At 46.9% G+C, this 16237-nt stretch overlaps 2 protein-coding genes across 2 annotated transcripts; one reads left to right on the top strand and one right to left on the bottom strand.

The window, feature by feature from the left end:
* Positions 1 to 7306: 7306 nt before the first annotated feature.
* Positions 7307 to 10650, bottom strand: LOC125548359 (WAT1-related protein At1g09380-like). Its single transcript, XM_087516751.1, has 6 exons — positions 10370 to 10650; positions 9956 to 10018; positions 8375 to 8744; positions 8122 to 8280; positions 7893 to 8044; positions 7307 to 7805 (listed from the first exon to the last, which is right to left on the bottom strand). The coding sequence occupies exons 1-6, from the start codon at positions 10543 to 10545 to the stop codon at positions 7568 to 7570; spliced, it is 1158 nt and encodes a 385-aa protein (XP_087372877.1). The 5' UTR covers positions 10546 to 10650; the 3' UTR covers positions 7307 to 7567.
* Positions 10651 to 11950: 1300 nt separating this feature from the next.
* LOC147979491 (uncharacterized) lies at positions 11951 to 13927 on the top strand. The gene is made up of 2 exons (XM_087515238.1): positions 11951 to 12280; positions 12764 to 13927. Exons 1-2 carry the CDS (start codon positions 11951 to 11953, stop codon positions 13925 to 13927), a joined length of 1494 nt encoding a protein of 497 aa, XP_087371364.1.
* The last annotated feature ends 2310 nt before the right edge of the window (positions 13928 to 16237 follow it).

Consider the following 16237-nt stretch of genomic DNA (forward strand, 5'->3'; position numbering starts at 1 on the left):
TTCTCGAACCCGTAGGGTCCGCACGCTTAAGGTTTCGATGACAGTTATATTATGAGTTTATGAGTTTTGATGTACCGAAGTTAGTTCGGAGTCCCGGATGTGATCACGGACATAACGAGGAGTCTCGAAATGGTCGAGACATAAAGATTGATATATTGGACGGCTATATTCGGACACCGGAAGTGTTCCGGGTGATTTGGGAGAAAACCGGAGAGCCGGAGGGTTACCGGAACCCTACCGGGAGAAGTAATGGGCCATATGGGCCTTAGTGGAGAGAGAGAGGGGCAGCAAGGGTGGGCCGCGCGCCTCCTCCCCCTGGTCCGAATTGGACTAGGAGAGGGGGGCGGCGCCCCCCTTTCCTTCTCCCTCCCCACTTCCTTCCCCCTCCTAGTAGGAGTCCTATTCCTACTAGGAGGAGGACTCCTCCTTGGCGCGCCTATAGGGCCGGCCAGCCTCCTCCCCTTGCTCCTTTATATACGGGGGCAGGGGGCACCCCATAGACACAAGTTGATCCACGTGATCATATTCTTAGCCGTGTGCGGTGCCACCTTCCACCATAATCCTCGATAATATTGTAGCGGTGCTTAGGCGAAGCCCTGCGACGGTAGTACATCAAGATCATCACCACGTCGTCGTGCTGACGGAACTCTTCCCCGTCACTTTGCTGGATCGGAGTCCGGGGATCGTCATCGAGCTGAACGTGTGCTAAAACTCGGAGGTGCCGTAGTTTCGGTGCTTGATCGGTCAGGCCGTGAAGACGTACGACTACATCAACCGCGTTGTGCTAACGCTTCCACTTTCGGTCTACAAGGGTATGTAGATCACGCTCTCCCCTCTCGTTGCTATGCATCACCATGATCTTGCGTGTGCGTAGGAATTTTTTTGAAATTACTACGTTCCCCAACAGTGGCATCCGAGCCTAGGTTTTATGTGTTGATGTTATATGCATGAGTAGAACACAAGGGAGTTGCGGGCGATATAAATCATACTGCTTACCAGCATGTCACACTTTGGTTCAGCGGTATTGTTGGACGAAGCGGTCCGGACCGACATTACGCGTACGCTTACGCGAGACTGGTTCTCCCGACGTGTTTTGCACAAAGGTGGCTAGCGGGTGACAGTTTCTCCAACTTTAGTTGAACCGAGTGTGGCTACGCCCGGTCCTTGCGAAGGTTAAAACAACACCAACTTGACAAACTATCGTTGTGGTTTTGATGCGTAGGTAAGATTGGTTCTTGCTTAAGCCCGTAGCAGCCACGTAAAACTTGCAACAACATAGTAGAGGACGTCTAACTTGTTTTTGCAGGGCATGTTGTGATGTGATATGGTCAAGAAATGATGCTAAAATTTTATTGTATGAGATGATCATGTTTTGTAACCAAGTTATCGGCAACTGGCAAGAGCCATATGGTTGTCGCTTTATTGTATGCAATGCAATTGCGCTGTAATGCTTTACTTTATCACTAAGCGGTAGCGATAGTCGTGGAAGCATAAGATTGACGAGACGACAACGATGCTACGATGATGATCAAGGTGTCGCGCCGGTGACGATGGTGATCACGACGGTGCTTCGAAGATGGAGATCACAAGCACAAGATGATGATGACCATATCATATCACTTATATTGATTGCATGTGATGTTTATCTTTTATGCATCTTATCTTGCTTTGATTGACGGTAGCATTTTAAGATGATCTCTCACTAATTATCAAGAAGTGTTCTCCCTGAGTATGCACCGTTGCGAAAGTTCTTCGTGCTGAGACACCAGGTGATGATCGGGTGTGATAGGCTCTACGTTCAAATACAACGGGTACAAAACAGTTGCACACGCAGAATTCTAGAAGGAAATATGCCCTAGAGACAATAATAATGTTATTATTTTATTTCCTTATATCATGATAAATGTTTATTATTCATGCTAGAATTGTATTATCCGGAAACATAATACTTGTGTGAATACATAGACAAACTAAACATTACTAGTATGTCTCTACTTGACTAGCTCGTTAATCAAAGATGGTTATGTTTCCTAACCATAGACATGTGTTGTCATTTGATTAATGGGATCACATTATTAGGAGAATGATGTGATTGACATGACCCATTCCATTAGCTTAGCACCCGATCGTTTAATGTGTTGCTATTGCTTTCTTCATGACTTGTACATGTTTCTATGACTATGAGATTATGCAACTCCCGTTTGCCGGAGGAACACTTTGTGTGCTACCAAACGTCACAACGTAACTGGGTGATTATAAAGGAGCTCTATAGGTGTCTCCAAAGGTACATGTTGGGTTGGCGTATTTCGAGATTAGGATTTGTCACTCCGATTGTCGGAGTGGTATCTCTGGGCCCTCTCGGTAATGCACATCACATAAGCCTTGCAAGCATTGCAACTAATGAGTTAGTTGCGAGATGATGTATTACGAAACGAGTAAAGAGACTTGTCAGTAACGAGATTGAACTAGGTATTGAGATACCGACGATCAAATCTCGGGCAAGTAACATACCGATGACAAAGGGAACAACGTATGTTGTTATGCGGTCTGATCGATAAAGATCTTCGTAGAATATGTAGGAGCCAATATGAGCATCCAGGTTCCGCTATTGGTTATTGACCGGAGACGTGTCTCGGTCATGTCTACATTGTTCTCGAACCCGTAGGGTCCGCACGCTTAAGGTTTCGATGACAGTTATATTATGAGTTTATGAGTTTTGATGTACCGAAGTTAGTTTGGAGTCCCGGATGTGATCACGGACATAACGAGGAGTCTCGAAATGGTCGAGACATAAAGATTGATATATTGGACGGCTATATTCGGACACCGGAAGTGTTCCGGGTGATTTGGGAGAAAACCGGAGAGCCGGAGGGTTACCGGAACCCTACCGGGAGAAGTAATGGGCCATATGGGCCTTAGTGGAGAGAGAGAGAGGGGCAGCAAGGGTGGGCCACGCGCCTCCTCCCCTGGTCCGAATTGGACTAGGAGAGGGGGGGCGGCGCCCCCCTTTCCTTCTCCCTCCCCACTTCCTTCCCCCTCCTAGTAGGAGTCCTACTCCTGGTATTCTTAATCGTGTGCGGTGCCCCCTTCCACCATAATCCTCGATAATATTGTAGCGGTGCTTAGGCGAAGCCCTGCGACGGTAGTACATCAAGATCGTCACCACGCCGTCGTGCTGACGGAACTCTTCCCCGACACTTTGCTGGTTCGGAGTCCGGGGATCGTCATCGAGCTGAACGTGTGCTAAAACTCGGAGGTGTCGTAGTTTCGGTGCTTGATCGGTCAGGCCGTGAAGACGTACGACTACATCAACCGCATTGTGCTAACGCTTCCGCTTTCGGTCTACAAGGGTACGTAGATCACACTCTCCCCTCTCGTTGCTACCATGATCTTGCGTGTGCGTAGGAATTTTTTTGAAATTACTACGTTCCCCAACAAGCACCTCTCCCATTGCAAACAAATAAATCTAGTTGGCCAAACAAAATCAGTAGATCAGAAAGAAATACAAAGCTATCTTAATCATTCATAAAAGATTTCAGATAAGACTCAAACAATATTCATAGTCCTGATCATAAATCCACAATTCATCGGATGTCAACAAACACACCGCAAAAGAAGATTACATCGAATAGATATCCAAGAACATCGAGGAGACCATTGTATTAGAGATCAAAGAGAGAGAAGAAGCCATCTATCTACTAGCTATGGACCCGTAGGTCTGTGATAAACTACTCTCACATCATCAGTAGGGCAGCAAGGTTGATGTAGAGGCCCTCTGTGATAGAATCCCCCTCCGGCAGAGTACCAAAACAGGTCTCCAGATGGGATCTCATGATGACAGAAACTTGCAGCGGCGGAAAAGTATTTTTGTTGTGCCCTTTGGTATACGGGGAATATTTGAGAATTTATAGACCTGAGATTAGGTTGGAAGAGCTCAAGGAGGCCCACAAGCCCTGGAGGCGCGCCCCCTAGGGCGCGGCCTCTCGACTTGTGGCCACCTCGTGGCTCTTCTGGCCTCCTCCCGAAGCTTCTCGTGGGTGTCTTCTTGTCCAAGAAAAATCGTTAAAAATTTTCATTTCATTTGGACTCCGTGTGGTATTGATTTTTTGTAAAAGACAAAAACAAGGAAAAAACAGTAACTGGCACTAGGCACTAGATTAATAGGTTAGTCCCCAAAAATGATATATAATAGCATAATAATGCATATAGAACGTGCAAGATGGATAATATAATAACATGAAACAATAAAAAATTATATATACATTGGAGACATATCAACTTGCACCACATCCTAGCCTCTCTCTATCTCTCCACTGGCTCTCCCATACCGTTCCAAGAATATTGTTGGATTTGAGTTTTCTGCTGCAACATGGTAACAGAGAAAGCAAAGAACAGAGTTTAATGTCGTATATTAATAGGAAAACTGAAGGTAGAGCTTGCATACAAAGGATAATAGATACATGGTGAAGGTTGAGCTAATAGGCTTAACTACTGTATGAATGGGTACCCACCTTAGCAGATACAACAACTACATTAAACCAGTGATCACATTTTAGGGCCTCTAAAAGTGTCCGGAGATGGGTTTTAAAGTTGGACAATAAAATTGTTCTTACACCAACCCTACGCAATGATTCAAACATATATTTAGAACAGGGTAAATGAGCTGCCACCAAACATGTGCTTAGCATCTCTGGTTCAGTTAGCAAATGAGTTGGTTCATCTTAAAATATAGCTGTTTTAGTACTCTTCTATTTCTAAGTGCATATATTTTCTTTGCATAACGGAGCGGTTGAATGATCATACCTTGGTAAATTTGACTGCATATGGTACCTTATGCCTGACACTACATATTTTGCTTTATTTTGTAGATTGGTCAAAAGTGGCAAAAAATAGTGCACCAAGTTTTGTAACCGTAAACATAAAATGAACAAGATCATTGATAACATTAGGGTAGGATCTGAAATAGGTGAATGAAGGAGCCACACTTAAAGGTGGCTCATTCTGATCCAGGAGGAGCCATGGCATTCTACAAACCTCCTTGCCAATTTAGAATCAATCATCAAAAAATTGCAGCCACCAAGATAGCTTTGATGGCATGTTGGTTGAATGCTGCATTGATGTTGTACTCGTTCAACCTTAATATTTCCCTACATGAACCTTATTCAGTACTCACAAAACTACGTCTACTTACTTTTCCAAGTAGGCACACAATGTATATTCTGCAGTCCATCTTTCCAACAAACCAACATTTTAAACACCCTTTGTAGAATATAACCTTTCTCCTTCTCAAGATATTACCTCAAGTGCGGCTTAGTGCTTTCTAGCATAGAAGTGGTCATGCAGACCATCACTTTAACAAGCCCACAGTTGGTATTTTTTGCAGCCGACACAATTATGATAAGCACTGTGCAAATTATCTCTAATAAAAATAAGAGTGAACTTATACATGCACTTGCATGCGACTCGGCTTCCTATTAACATGACTTTTCACATGGTGTATGATCCCTTCTATATTAAACTTAGAAACGCGACCTCCATACTAAATTTGCAAAGTTACATACAACTAATTTGTCTAATTTTCTCAGGCTAACATTCTTCTAAAGATCCAAGGAAAATAGATAACCATCAAGAATTGTGATCTAGTTACAATTTTACATAGTGCTTACCTAGGAAATGCAAATCTCAAATATCAAAGAAACAAAATTTTAAAGTCTATATCATGAACTATTTCCGCATCTATCAACACATCAAGACACAAACCTTTTATATTTTAAATAAGAAGGTATGGAGGTAAACTAAAATCATGAATTTACCTTGATATCATGTGCATAGAGTGCAAATAATTGAGAGGAGGGGTTGGGGCCGCATGAATTCACCTTGGCAATGTTCCAGCATAGTCGGCAATGTTCCAGTGAAGTTGGTGGAGACGGTGAGATTGGAGGCTTCTGGCATATGGCTATTTCGAGCACGTGAACTTGCATTGAATCTAGGTTTCGGTAGAGAAGCTCGACACCTTTTTATGGCAAAGGAGGATGGTTCAAGCAAAGTTTGTGTCAGCCATCCCTTGGCTGTGTGCTCGAGCACTTCTTCGCCTGGACGGACACATCACATGGACTCCGATCCGAGTCCTTCTCTTGAGCGGACACAACACATGGACAGTGGGAGGACAGAGGTAGAGTAGGTACATAACAAGATTTCCAAAGTCTTGTAAATATCTCGACAAATATTAGCTCGTAATATCTAAACCACGATTTGAAATTTCTCCAGCAAAAAATGCACACCAATAAATAACTGAAGCTAAATTGTAAAATGCTGGCAGCAGATGTAGAACTTTGATATTCTATACTTTGTATGGCAATAAGAAAATAATTCATGATGAATCAACTCAAATAATTGGATGGAATCAAAGTTGCACAAATTATTGTTCAAAGGTGAGAAAGAACAAACAAAGCATTTAATCAAAAAAATTAGTCAACAACCCTTGCACAAATTTCAGTTTTACAAAGTACAATAGTTAATTTTGCATACAACAAGATGGCAACATCCCGGAAACAAGGTTGTGTCTGTGTTCATCTAAAGTCCAATTGTCCCACGATGAAACCACGAAACAATCAAGGTTTCAGTAGCAACATTGCCAACTCCACAAGCTGCTAGATAGAATGCCAACGGCTAGCCCAATCCTCCGGCATTGGCCACCTCTGGTCCGACCACTGGGATGATTAACGATGACTCGGAACAGAGAAGGGGAGGCGGGTTTGCATTACCATACTGTAGCGGCGTCGTGTTGTTGCCCGGGCGGCATCGGTCCAGGTCCACGATAAGGCATATGTGCAAAGTCGGTTGTCGGTGCACCGGTGCCGTCGTTCGACACAGGGTGCCAGCGAGGATTGGGGTGTAGGCGTCTGTCGCCGCTCCAGGTTGTCCCGTCCATCGGTGATGGTGCGGTGACGGCCCTGGCAATCAGTGCCTCGACATGCGTGGGGTGGCGGCGGAGTAGAGAAGGGCCGGCGTCTGCGACGCGGGGAGGCGAGCGTGAGGGAGGCATCCGCGTGAGGTGGAGCCTGGTAGTCCAGCGGGAGACATGAAGAAGATGATGCAATGTCTCGCGGGAGGCAACGTTGCCCTCTCCTATTCTTTTTGTTGGGAGGATGAAAAAACCAACACGAGAAGATGTTGGTGTGAGGTGAAACGAAAATAAGCAGATGAGAAAAAATCAGACGAAGGTGGGAGGTCGGACGAAAAAAATTGAAACGGAAACTACCAACTGCTTCATTAGGAGTACAGATTATGAAAGCGTATGGAGAGATATTCTATATTGATGTGTTTAGGGGCTTGTAGCAAAGTAGAAATGTCCCTTAAAAATTACCAGAAAATGGGATAACAGATACTAGTACATTTCAAACTTTCATTATAGAGGATGCTCTAACTTCTCCTCTCTCTTTTGTTGCGTGTGTGCGGGCGCGTTCTGGTGAGCTGTAGCTCAACTGCACTTGCAAGTGCAACTGACAATGACATATGTATGATGCGCAATCCATGAGCCTTGCGCTTGTGTGGTCACCAGCATCTATCAGTCAGTGTCGTTTGGGATCGTCTCAAGTTGGTGCTTGGGACTGGTAGTACGGAACACCGGCAAGACGGCGGTGTTCCCGTTCCTGGCATCCTTGCAGTTGAGCTCCAGGACAATCATGGTCTCTGGAGCCGTGCCGCCGCCATCACCGTGGAGGTCAGACGGCCCGGTCATCTCCCTCCCCTTGCCCCAAAGCACCATATACAACCCAGCGACGATGAGGGAAGAACCGATGGCACTGCAAGGACATCAAATGACCACAACAGCCAAAAGTTAACAGGGGTCGCGTGAGCTGTGTCCGTATGTAGTTTGCGCGCAGTGGTACCTTCCGACGTGTATCTTCTCCTCGAGGATGGCCCAGCCGACCACAGCCACGACCACGAGCATCAGCGGGCTGAACATGGACACGAACAACGGGCCGCGGGACTGGATGCACCACGACATGACCGCGAACGCGATCCCGGAGCCAACCACCCCCTGCATAATTCAATCTCATCAGGAAAACATGGTTGGATCAATTAGGTCGTCACGACACGATGGATGGATGAGCTTACGACGTAAAGCGCGGCGTATAGCCTGATGTCAAACCCAAGCTTCCACGCCGACACGCTCCGGTCCATGACAGCGCTGACGCCTGCGCACTGCACCCCGGCCATCAGGGACATGATCGTCGTGCTGGTGTAGGGCGCAGAGAACCTTTCCGACATCTTGCTCTACAGATCGACCATTATCAAAAACTAACTGCCTACACCAACAATGCATGATTGCTGGAAACAAGCTTGGTCTTGGTGAAATGATGGTGCGTACCTGGAGGATGAACCAGACGGCCCAGGCGACACAGCTGAGGATGATGAGGACGTCACCGACGATGGCGGCGTTGCCGCTGGGAAGTGCTGTCGCGTCGGTCGCGTGCTCCGCGTAGCGCCAGTGCATCGGGGATGCCCACACCTTTAGTAGCGGACCCTTGTAGAAGGGCATGATCATGGAACCGCCGACGCACACGACGGTGCCAAAAACCTTGGCCTGCCCGGAGGGCGTCCCGAGCCTCACTGTCTCCATCTTGAGGACGACCGCCATGACAAAGGTTAACGCCGGGAGTGTGTTGCTGAGCGCGCACGCCACTGTCGGCGTTGTGGACTTGAGCCCCACGAAGTACAACACCTGGTTCAACGTCGCGCTGCATCACTCACACACACCACGCCTAATAAATAAATTAATTAATGTAGGCATGGCCAGGCCAGTACGTCACGGAAGATGATGGATATGGAATTATATCACGTCAACTCTGTCCTACGTTACATATGTCCGGTTTGCACTTCAAAATTGCCAATGTTGCACGCAATATAATTCCTAAATATTTTGTTTTCTTTTTTGGATTTTGATTTTTTTATCTGACGACCTAAAGCATCATAATTGAGTAGATTCTTCTTTTTTGGAAGGGTAATTTGAGTAAATTCTATAATATCGGATTTCGTCCCACGATCATGTTTCCACCGGTTTGTGGCTGTCCCAGACAAAGCTTGGGCTAGCCTAGAAGAAATGAGGCAGAGTTGATGACATCCCAAATATCTCAGAAAGTTTGCCAATATTATAACGTGGTATAAGTTGTGTTACTTGATACTTAAAACACCTCTATGCAAACAATAATGTGTTTATTAGAGAAAAATAAAGGGAGGAAGGTAGAGATCCTTTATAACATTTAGTCTTCCTCCTGGCTACTCTGGGCCGCGAGATGAAAACTGTATTTTTTGTTTTTGTTGCACTTTAGCCCGCGAAAGGCATCAGCCTTTGCTGTTACCAAGAACATGTGGTTTTATTATATATAATGGAGCCGGGGATTTGGTCATTTTCTTCTAAAAAGATCCTTTGTAACATCTTAAATCATCTAAAAACCGATTTGGTAGCGTGCTAACTGGAACTAGCAGCACTATAAACTTTTTGGTTAATGTTCTCTCCGAAAAAAATATACGCTCTTATATTTCATTGCAGAGGGAGTATTTTTTTTATTATCGGCAACAGAAAGCAGAGAGTAAGGGCATGTCCCCTATTCCTGGACGTATAAGGCACCTGTGTAGTGCACAAATCGGGAGCTTAACCTGAGAGGAAAAGAAAAGGAGGTTCCTAGTAATTGGGCTCCTTTGATGACACCAAGAAAAGGACTAGAGCAAAACGAGGACGTTTCAGTGTCTAATTTTTTAACTTTTTTCTGGAATAAGCACGAGAGTGCGTATCATTCATTAAAAAGAGGGAGGAGAGAGAGAGAGAGGTGGCTACCTACCTGTCTGTTGTTTGTTTGAAGGAGCATTCCTGCAAGTTAGGCATTTGCCATGTCCTAACTGATGAAGGAAGACTAGCTGTTGGAATTAATGATAAGTTTGTCGTACGTACCCAAAAATAGAGGAAAAGAATATCTGGGTTAGTACTTTCTTGGTGATCACCATGCCACTCCTCCTGCAACCATCCATGTAAGCCGAATTCATTAAGACTGCTATAAGTATCTATCTTGACTCAAATAAACTTATATACATCCAGACTAATTGCGAGTTGCGAACTTGCGATAAAGATCGATCGTATAACAAACCATCCTCAATTCTTTGCACGAGAAGGTAAAGGAAAACAGAAATGTAGTTCATGTAAACAAGCTCTTGGTGATGACAAGAGAAACACATTCATAGATTATCTCCTCAGCAGCTGGACCGAATTAATCCCTCTGTCCCATGATATAAGAATGTGTCAAAAACATTCTTATATTATCAGACGGAAGGAGTAGCTGTGAAGCCATATAAGCATGCATACACGCACCTTTCAAAGTAGTAAGCGCCGGGAGCGAGGAACACGCCGGCGATGAGATTACGGTAGGCAATGAGCACGTAGGGGCTCATGCCGGTGTCCAAGGCCAGCTTGGACAGCACGTTCATACCGGCAAAGCCTAGCTGCACTAGCACCATGGCGACGGTAGGAAGGCACTCCTTCCCCATAGCTGCAGATTATTAGAGATCGATCCCAACTTAATCAGCCTCCTCTTCTCTCTCAATTCCTGATACTAATACAAGCTACCTAGCTAGCTGGCTAGACTGCAGGAATATTATGCTACGAAGGATTGAATGGAATGGGATGTTCGTGTGTATATATAGGTAGCGAAGAGAGAGAGAGAGAGAGAGAGAGAGAGATCCAAGGTGGTGATGACTTGCTGCAGTGAAACGTGGCAATAACAGAAAGGCTACTCCAGAAGCAAAAGCTTCAGCGACAAGGCATACACTTAATGGAGGCAAGCAGACACACAACTTGCCAAGCTTGGAGACAGCTGAATGTGACGGGGAGGGTCGTCGGTACGATCCTGGCGTGCTGTATTCTTGACTCTGCAGTTAAATTTGTGAACTCATGGCTGGTTTGCTGTTTAATTTTGCACTCTAACGACCGAGATGAAGATATATTTTGTTCACTAAAATAAAAACACTCATTCACTAAAAAAAGGAAAATATATTTTGTTGTCCGTTCTTTTCCGTGTTGCAAGGATTCTTGTTTAGGCGGTTCCTTGCTTGGCTCTCCAACCGTGCCCGCGTCCATACATATGCGCGCGTATGATGCGTCAGAGTTCATGTGTGGTTCTAATTGGCCATTATCGTTCGTCAGAGTTGTGAGATGCTTGGCATGCCGAGACGAACTGAAACTGTTTCAAAAAGTGCATGCCACAACCGCATTCACAAAAATCCAACACAAAACGCGGTAAGCTTACTTGCCCGTTATCATTACACTAGACCACGTGTCCGTCCATCCTAAACAAAATTTATAATAATATTAAGAAAATTTAGACAATAAAAACATTTGATTAAAAATTGAACAACTCAATTTACATATAAGTGGTGCAACATAATTGTCAACCATTAATTAGAATCAGTTCACTAATCACAAAATCCTTTCGTGTTCACGTTTTCTGTCAGCGCACGACCTGCCTTGACGACCACGACCAAGGGGGCTGCCACGGCAGTGAGCCACGTCACCAACGACGGCCTGGTAACAAGGAGAATCAACAGCAGGCCCAAGAGGATAGTGCAGCCCAACAGGAGATTCATCGGGCCGGAATGGGACCGCTGAGCCCAGGTCGCCCCGACGACTACTTATTCCCTCACGCGCAAAGGGAGAGGCATCCGGAAGGATCAGAACGAACGGCGGCTCTCTTCTCCTCTGTTTTCCCCACCTACCTTCCTTCTTCCCCAAGAACAGCGAGAAGCTGGTTGTAATTCGAATTCGAGCCTTGTGTCTGTAATAGATCGACCTGGTACCTAATATCCTGGTATTTGAGACCTCACACCACCAGATCCGCTGCAATCCATCCTGGAAACCCGTCACCGCATCCACGCGCGACAGGTCCTTCTCGCCGCCATGGATCCGGCACTCAAGGAATATCTCGACAAGCTACACCAACATGCGAAGAACGACTCCGCCACCGTCCTCAAGCAGCTCCAAGCGCAGACGTCCCAGATCGACGATCTGCTTCGCTGGAAGCCCAATCTAGAGGCCCGCTTCACCAAGCTGGAGACCACGGTCACCTCGCTCCAAGCGGCCACGCCGCACTCGTCGAGTGGAGCGGCGCCCCTGCTTCCAACTCCGCCGCCGCCCTCCGCCGCGCGAGGAAGCCTCCACGGGCCCAGTGGCCACGGCGATGTCGATCTTACCGGGGGGCAACCACCGGTGACCTTAAAGTTACCGGGGGTACTCCCGGTCACGGGTACGCCTTCCCTTCTGCTCGTTCCCTCTTATCCACCTCCCCTGTCGTCCTCTGTTCTCGCCACCACCGCCCGTGAATTTTCCCCTATTCACCGGCGAGAACCCACAACTCTGGAAAACTCTCTGTGAGCAGTATTTCCAGATGTTTTCAATCCCCGACTCCTATCGCGTACCAATGGCAACTCTTATCGCGTACCAATGGCAACTCTCAATTTCTCCGGTCCGGCAGGAATCTGGCTGCAGTCCGTACAGAAAAAATTAGTTGGCCTGGACTGGGAGGCCTTTGCCTCTCTTCTCTATACTCGTTTCGGGCGTGATAAGCACCAGATGCTTATTCGCCAGTTCTATGCCATTAACAAACCACCTCTGTTGCTGATTTCATCGAGCGATTTGAATCTCTGATGAATCACCTGATTTCATACTCGGAATCTACTCACCCTTATTTTTTTCCTGACACGTTTTGTTGAGGGACTGCGACCGGACATCCGTGTTGTGGTGCTCGTACAACGCCCACCAGACCTGGACACGGCGTGCTCGCTGGCCCTACTTCAGGAGGAAGTGGCCGACGGCGAGTCATGCTACGGGCGTCTTTCGTATGTAAGCCGCGGCCAAGGCCAAGCTTCCAGGATGGCGTCACCACCATTCTTTGGGCGACCTGCCACGCCTACAGCCAATTCTGAAGATAGGCGCGGTACTGACGCCGCCCGAGCTACATCTGAAGTCAGCAAAGTGGCCGCACTCCGCGCATTCTGGCACGCGAAGGGACTTTGTTTCAAGTGCGGCGAGAAATGGGGAAAAGACCATGTGTGTCCGCCTACAGTTCAGATGCACATTGTAGATGAACTACTCGCTATGTTCAGTATGGACGAAGCTACGTCAGAATCGCCACCAGACTCACCGATCTCTAACGAAGAAAATTTGTGCACACTGTCCCGGCAAGCTGAAGATGGTACATCAGCCCCAGGTGTTCTGCAGCTCCAGGCCTGGGTGCAAGGGCATGAAGTTCTGCTCCTGGTTGATTCCGGCAGTTCCACCTCTTTTGTGGACAGTTCTTTCACCTCCAAGCTCTCTGATATCACTCTGTTGGCACGGCCGTGTCGTGTGCGCGTTGCCGATGGCGCCACTATCCCCTGCACCCACTATATCACTGACTGCTCCTGGATTGCGCATGAGCACGAGTTCAAGACTGATTTCAAGGTTATCAAGCTCGGTTCATACGACGCAATATTGGGGATTGATTGGTTACGCAAGCACAGCCCTATGAACATTTACTGGATCGAGCAGCACCTGACAGTCACAACACCAAGTGGGCAACTAAAAATGTCAGCGGTTTCATCTGATCAGACACAATGTTCTTTGATCTCTGCCCCTGAACTGCTCAAAGCTTGCAAGCAAGGCTCTGTCGCTCATGTTATTCACCTCAATTCTCTGGATGGGAGCAGCGCAACCGACACACCAATCCCAACTGAGGTCCTGCGCCTGCTAGAACAATTCATGAATGTTTTTGAAGATCCGCGCAGCCTTCCACCACGTCGCGAGTGCGATCACAGGATCCCTCTGATGGCAGGCACTCAACCAGTCAATTTGCGCCCATACAGATACAAACCGGAACTCAAAACAGAGATTGAGTGACAAGTTCAGGAACTGCTAGACGCCGGTGTGATCTAGAAAAGCTCAAGTCCTTTTTCCTCACCAGCCCTGCTCATCAAGAAAAAAGACGGCTCCTGGCGCCTTTGCGTGGATTACATACGCCTCAATTCCATGACAGTAGTCAGCAAGTACCCAGTGCCTATCATTGATGAGCTCTTGGACGAGCTTGCCGGCGCCAAGTGGTTCTCTAAACTTGATCTGCGCGCCGGTTTCCATCAGATACGCATGGCAGAGGGAGAAGAATACAAGACGGCTTTCCCGACTCACTCAGGGCATTGGGAATTTCGTGTCACGCCGTTCGGTGTTGCCGGAGGACCGTCGACCTTCAATGGTGCCATCAACACCATTCTCCGTCCGGTGAACCGTGTCTGTGTCATCTCATTCTTCGATGACATCCTCATATTTAGCAAGACTTTGACAGATCACATACAACACCTCGGACAAGTTCTGCAACTACTTCGAGACGATCACTGGCAAGTTAAGCAGTCCAAGTGTTCATTTGCCCAGAACAAGATTGCATACCTCGGCCATGTCATCAATGAGCACGGTGTTTCTACCGATCCCGGCAAAATTCTGACAGTTCAGGAGTGGCCGACACCCACCTGCGTTAAGGAGGTTTGCGACTTTCTCGGCCACGCTGGCTATTATCGCAAGTTCGTCCAACATTTTGGAATCATTGCCCGGCCGCTTTTCAACCTCCTCAAAAAGCACCAGCAGTTTGTTTGGACAAGTGACACACATCAAGCTTTTGATACTCTAAAACTGAAACTAGTCTCAGCACCAGTCTTGCAATTGCCTGATTTCACCAAGAAATTCACCATTGACACGGACGCGTGTGCCTACGGAGTGGGAGCAGTTCTACAACAAGAAGGGCATCTCATTGCTTACATAAGCAAGCCCCTGGGCCCCAAGGACAGAGGCCTGTCTGTTGGAAATATGCCCTAGAGGCAATAATAAAATGATTATTATATTTCCTTGTTCATGGTAATTGTCTATTGTTCATGCTTTAATTTTATTATCCGGAAATCGTAATACATGTGTGAATACATAGACCACAATGTGTCCCTAGTGAGCCTCTAGTTGACTAGCTCGTTGATCAACAGATAGTCATGGTTTCCTGGCTATGGACATGGGGATGTCATTGATAACGGGATCACATCATTAGGAGAATGATGTGATGGACAAGACCTAATCCTAAACATAGCACAAGATCGTATAGTTCGTTTGCTAGAGTTTTTACAATGTCAAGTATCTTTTCCTTAGACCATGAGATCGTGTAACTCCCAGATACCGTAGGAGTGCTCTGGGTATACCAAACGTCACAACGTAACTGGGTGACTATAAAGGTATACTACGGGTATCTCCGAAAGTGTCTGTTGGGTTGACACGGATCAAGACTGGGATTTGTCACTCCGTATGACGGAGAGGTATCTTTGGGCCCACTCAGTAATGCATCATCATAATGAGCTCAAAGTGACCAAGTGTCTGGTCACGGGATCATGCATTACGGTACGATTAAAGTGACTTGCCGGTAACGAGATTGAACGAGGTATTGGGATACCGACGATCGAATCTCGGGCAAGTAATGTACCGATTGACAAAGGGAATTGTATACGGGGTTTCTTGAATCCTCGACATCGTGGTTCATCCGATGAGATCATCGAGGAGCATGTGGGAGCCAACATGGGTATCCATATCCCGCTGTTGGTTATTGACCGGAGAGCCGTCTCGGTCATGTCTACATGTCTTCCGAACCCGTAGGGTCTACACACTTAAGGTTCGGTGACGCTAGGGTTGTAGAGATATGAATATGCAGTAACCCGAAAGTTGTTCGGAGTCCCGGATGAGATCCTGGACGTCACGAGGAGTTCCGGAATGGTCCGGAGGTGAAAAATTATATATAGGAAGTGTAGTTTCGGCCATCGGGAGAGTTTCGGGGTCACCGGTATTGTACCGAGACCACCGGAAGGGTCCCGGGGGTCCACCGGGTGGGGCCACCCATCCCGGAGGGCCCCATGGTGTTGGGGAACGTAGTAATTTCAAAAAAATTCCTACGCACACGCAAGATCATGGTGATGCATAGCAACGAGAGGGGAGAGTGTGATCTACGTACCCTTGTAGACCGACAGCGGAAGCGTTAGCACAACGCGGTTGATGTAGTCGTACGTCTTCATGGCCCGACCGATCAAGCACCGAAACTACGGCACCTCCGAGTTTTAGCACACGTTCAGCTCGATGACGATCCCCGGACTCCGATCCAGCAAAGTGTAGGGGAAGAGTTCCGTCAGCACG

Source organism: Triticum urartu, chromosome 3A (genome assembly GCF_056163025.1).
Source record: "Triticum urartu cultivar PI428250 chromosome 3A, HENAU_Tu73, whole genome shotgun sequence".
Taxonomy (NCBI): Eukaryota; Viridiplantae; Streptophyta; class Magnoliopsida; order Poales; family Poaceae; genus Triticum; species Triticum urartu.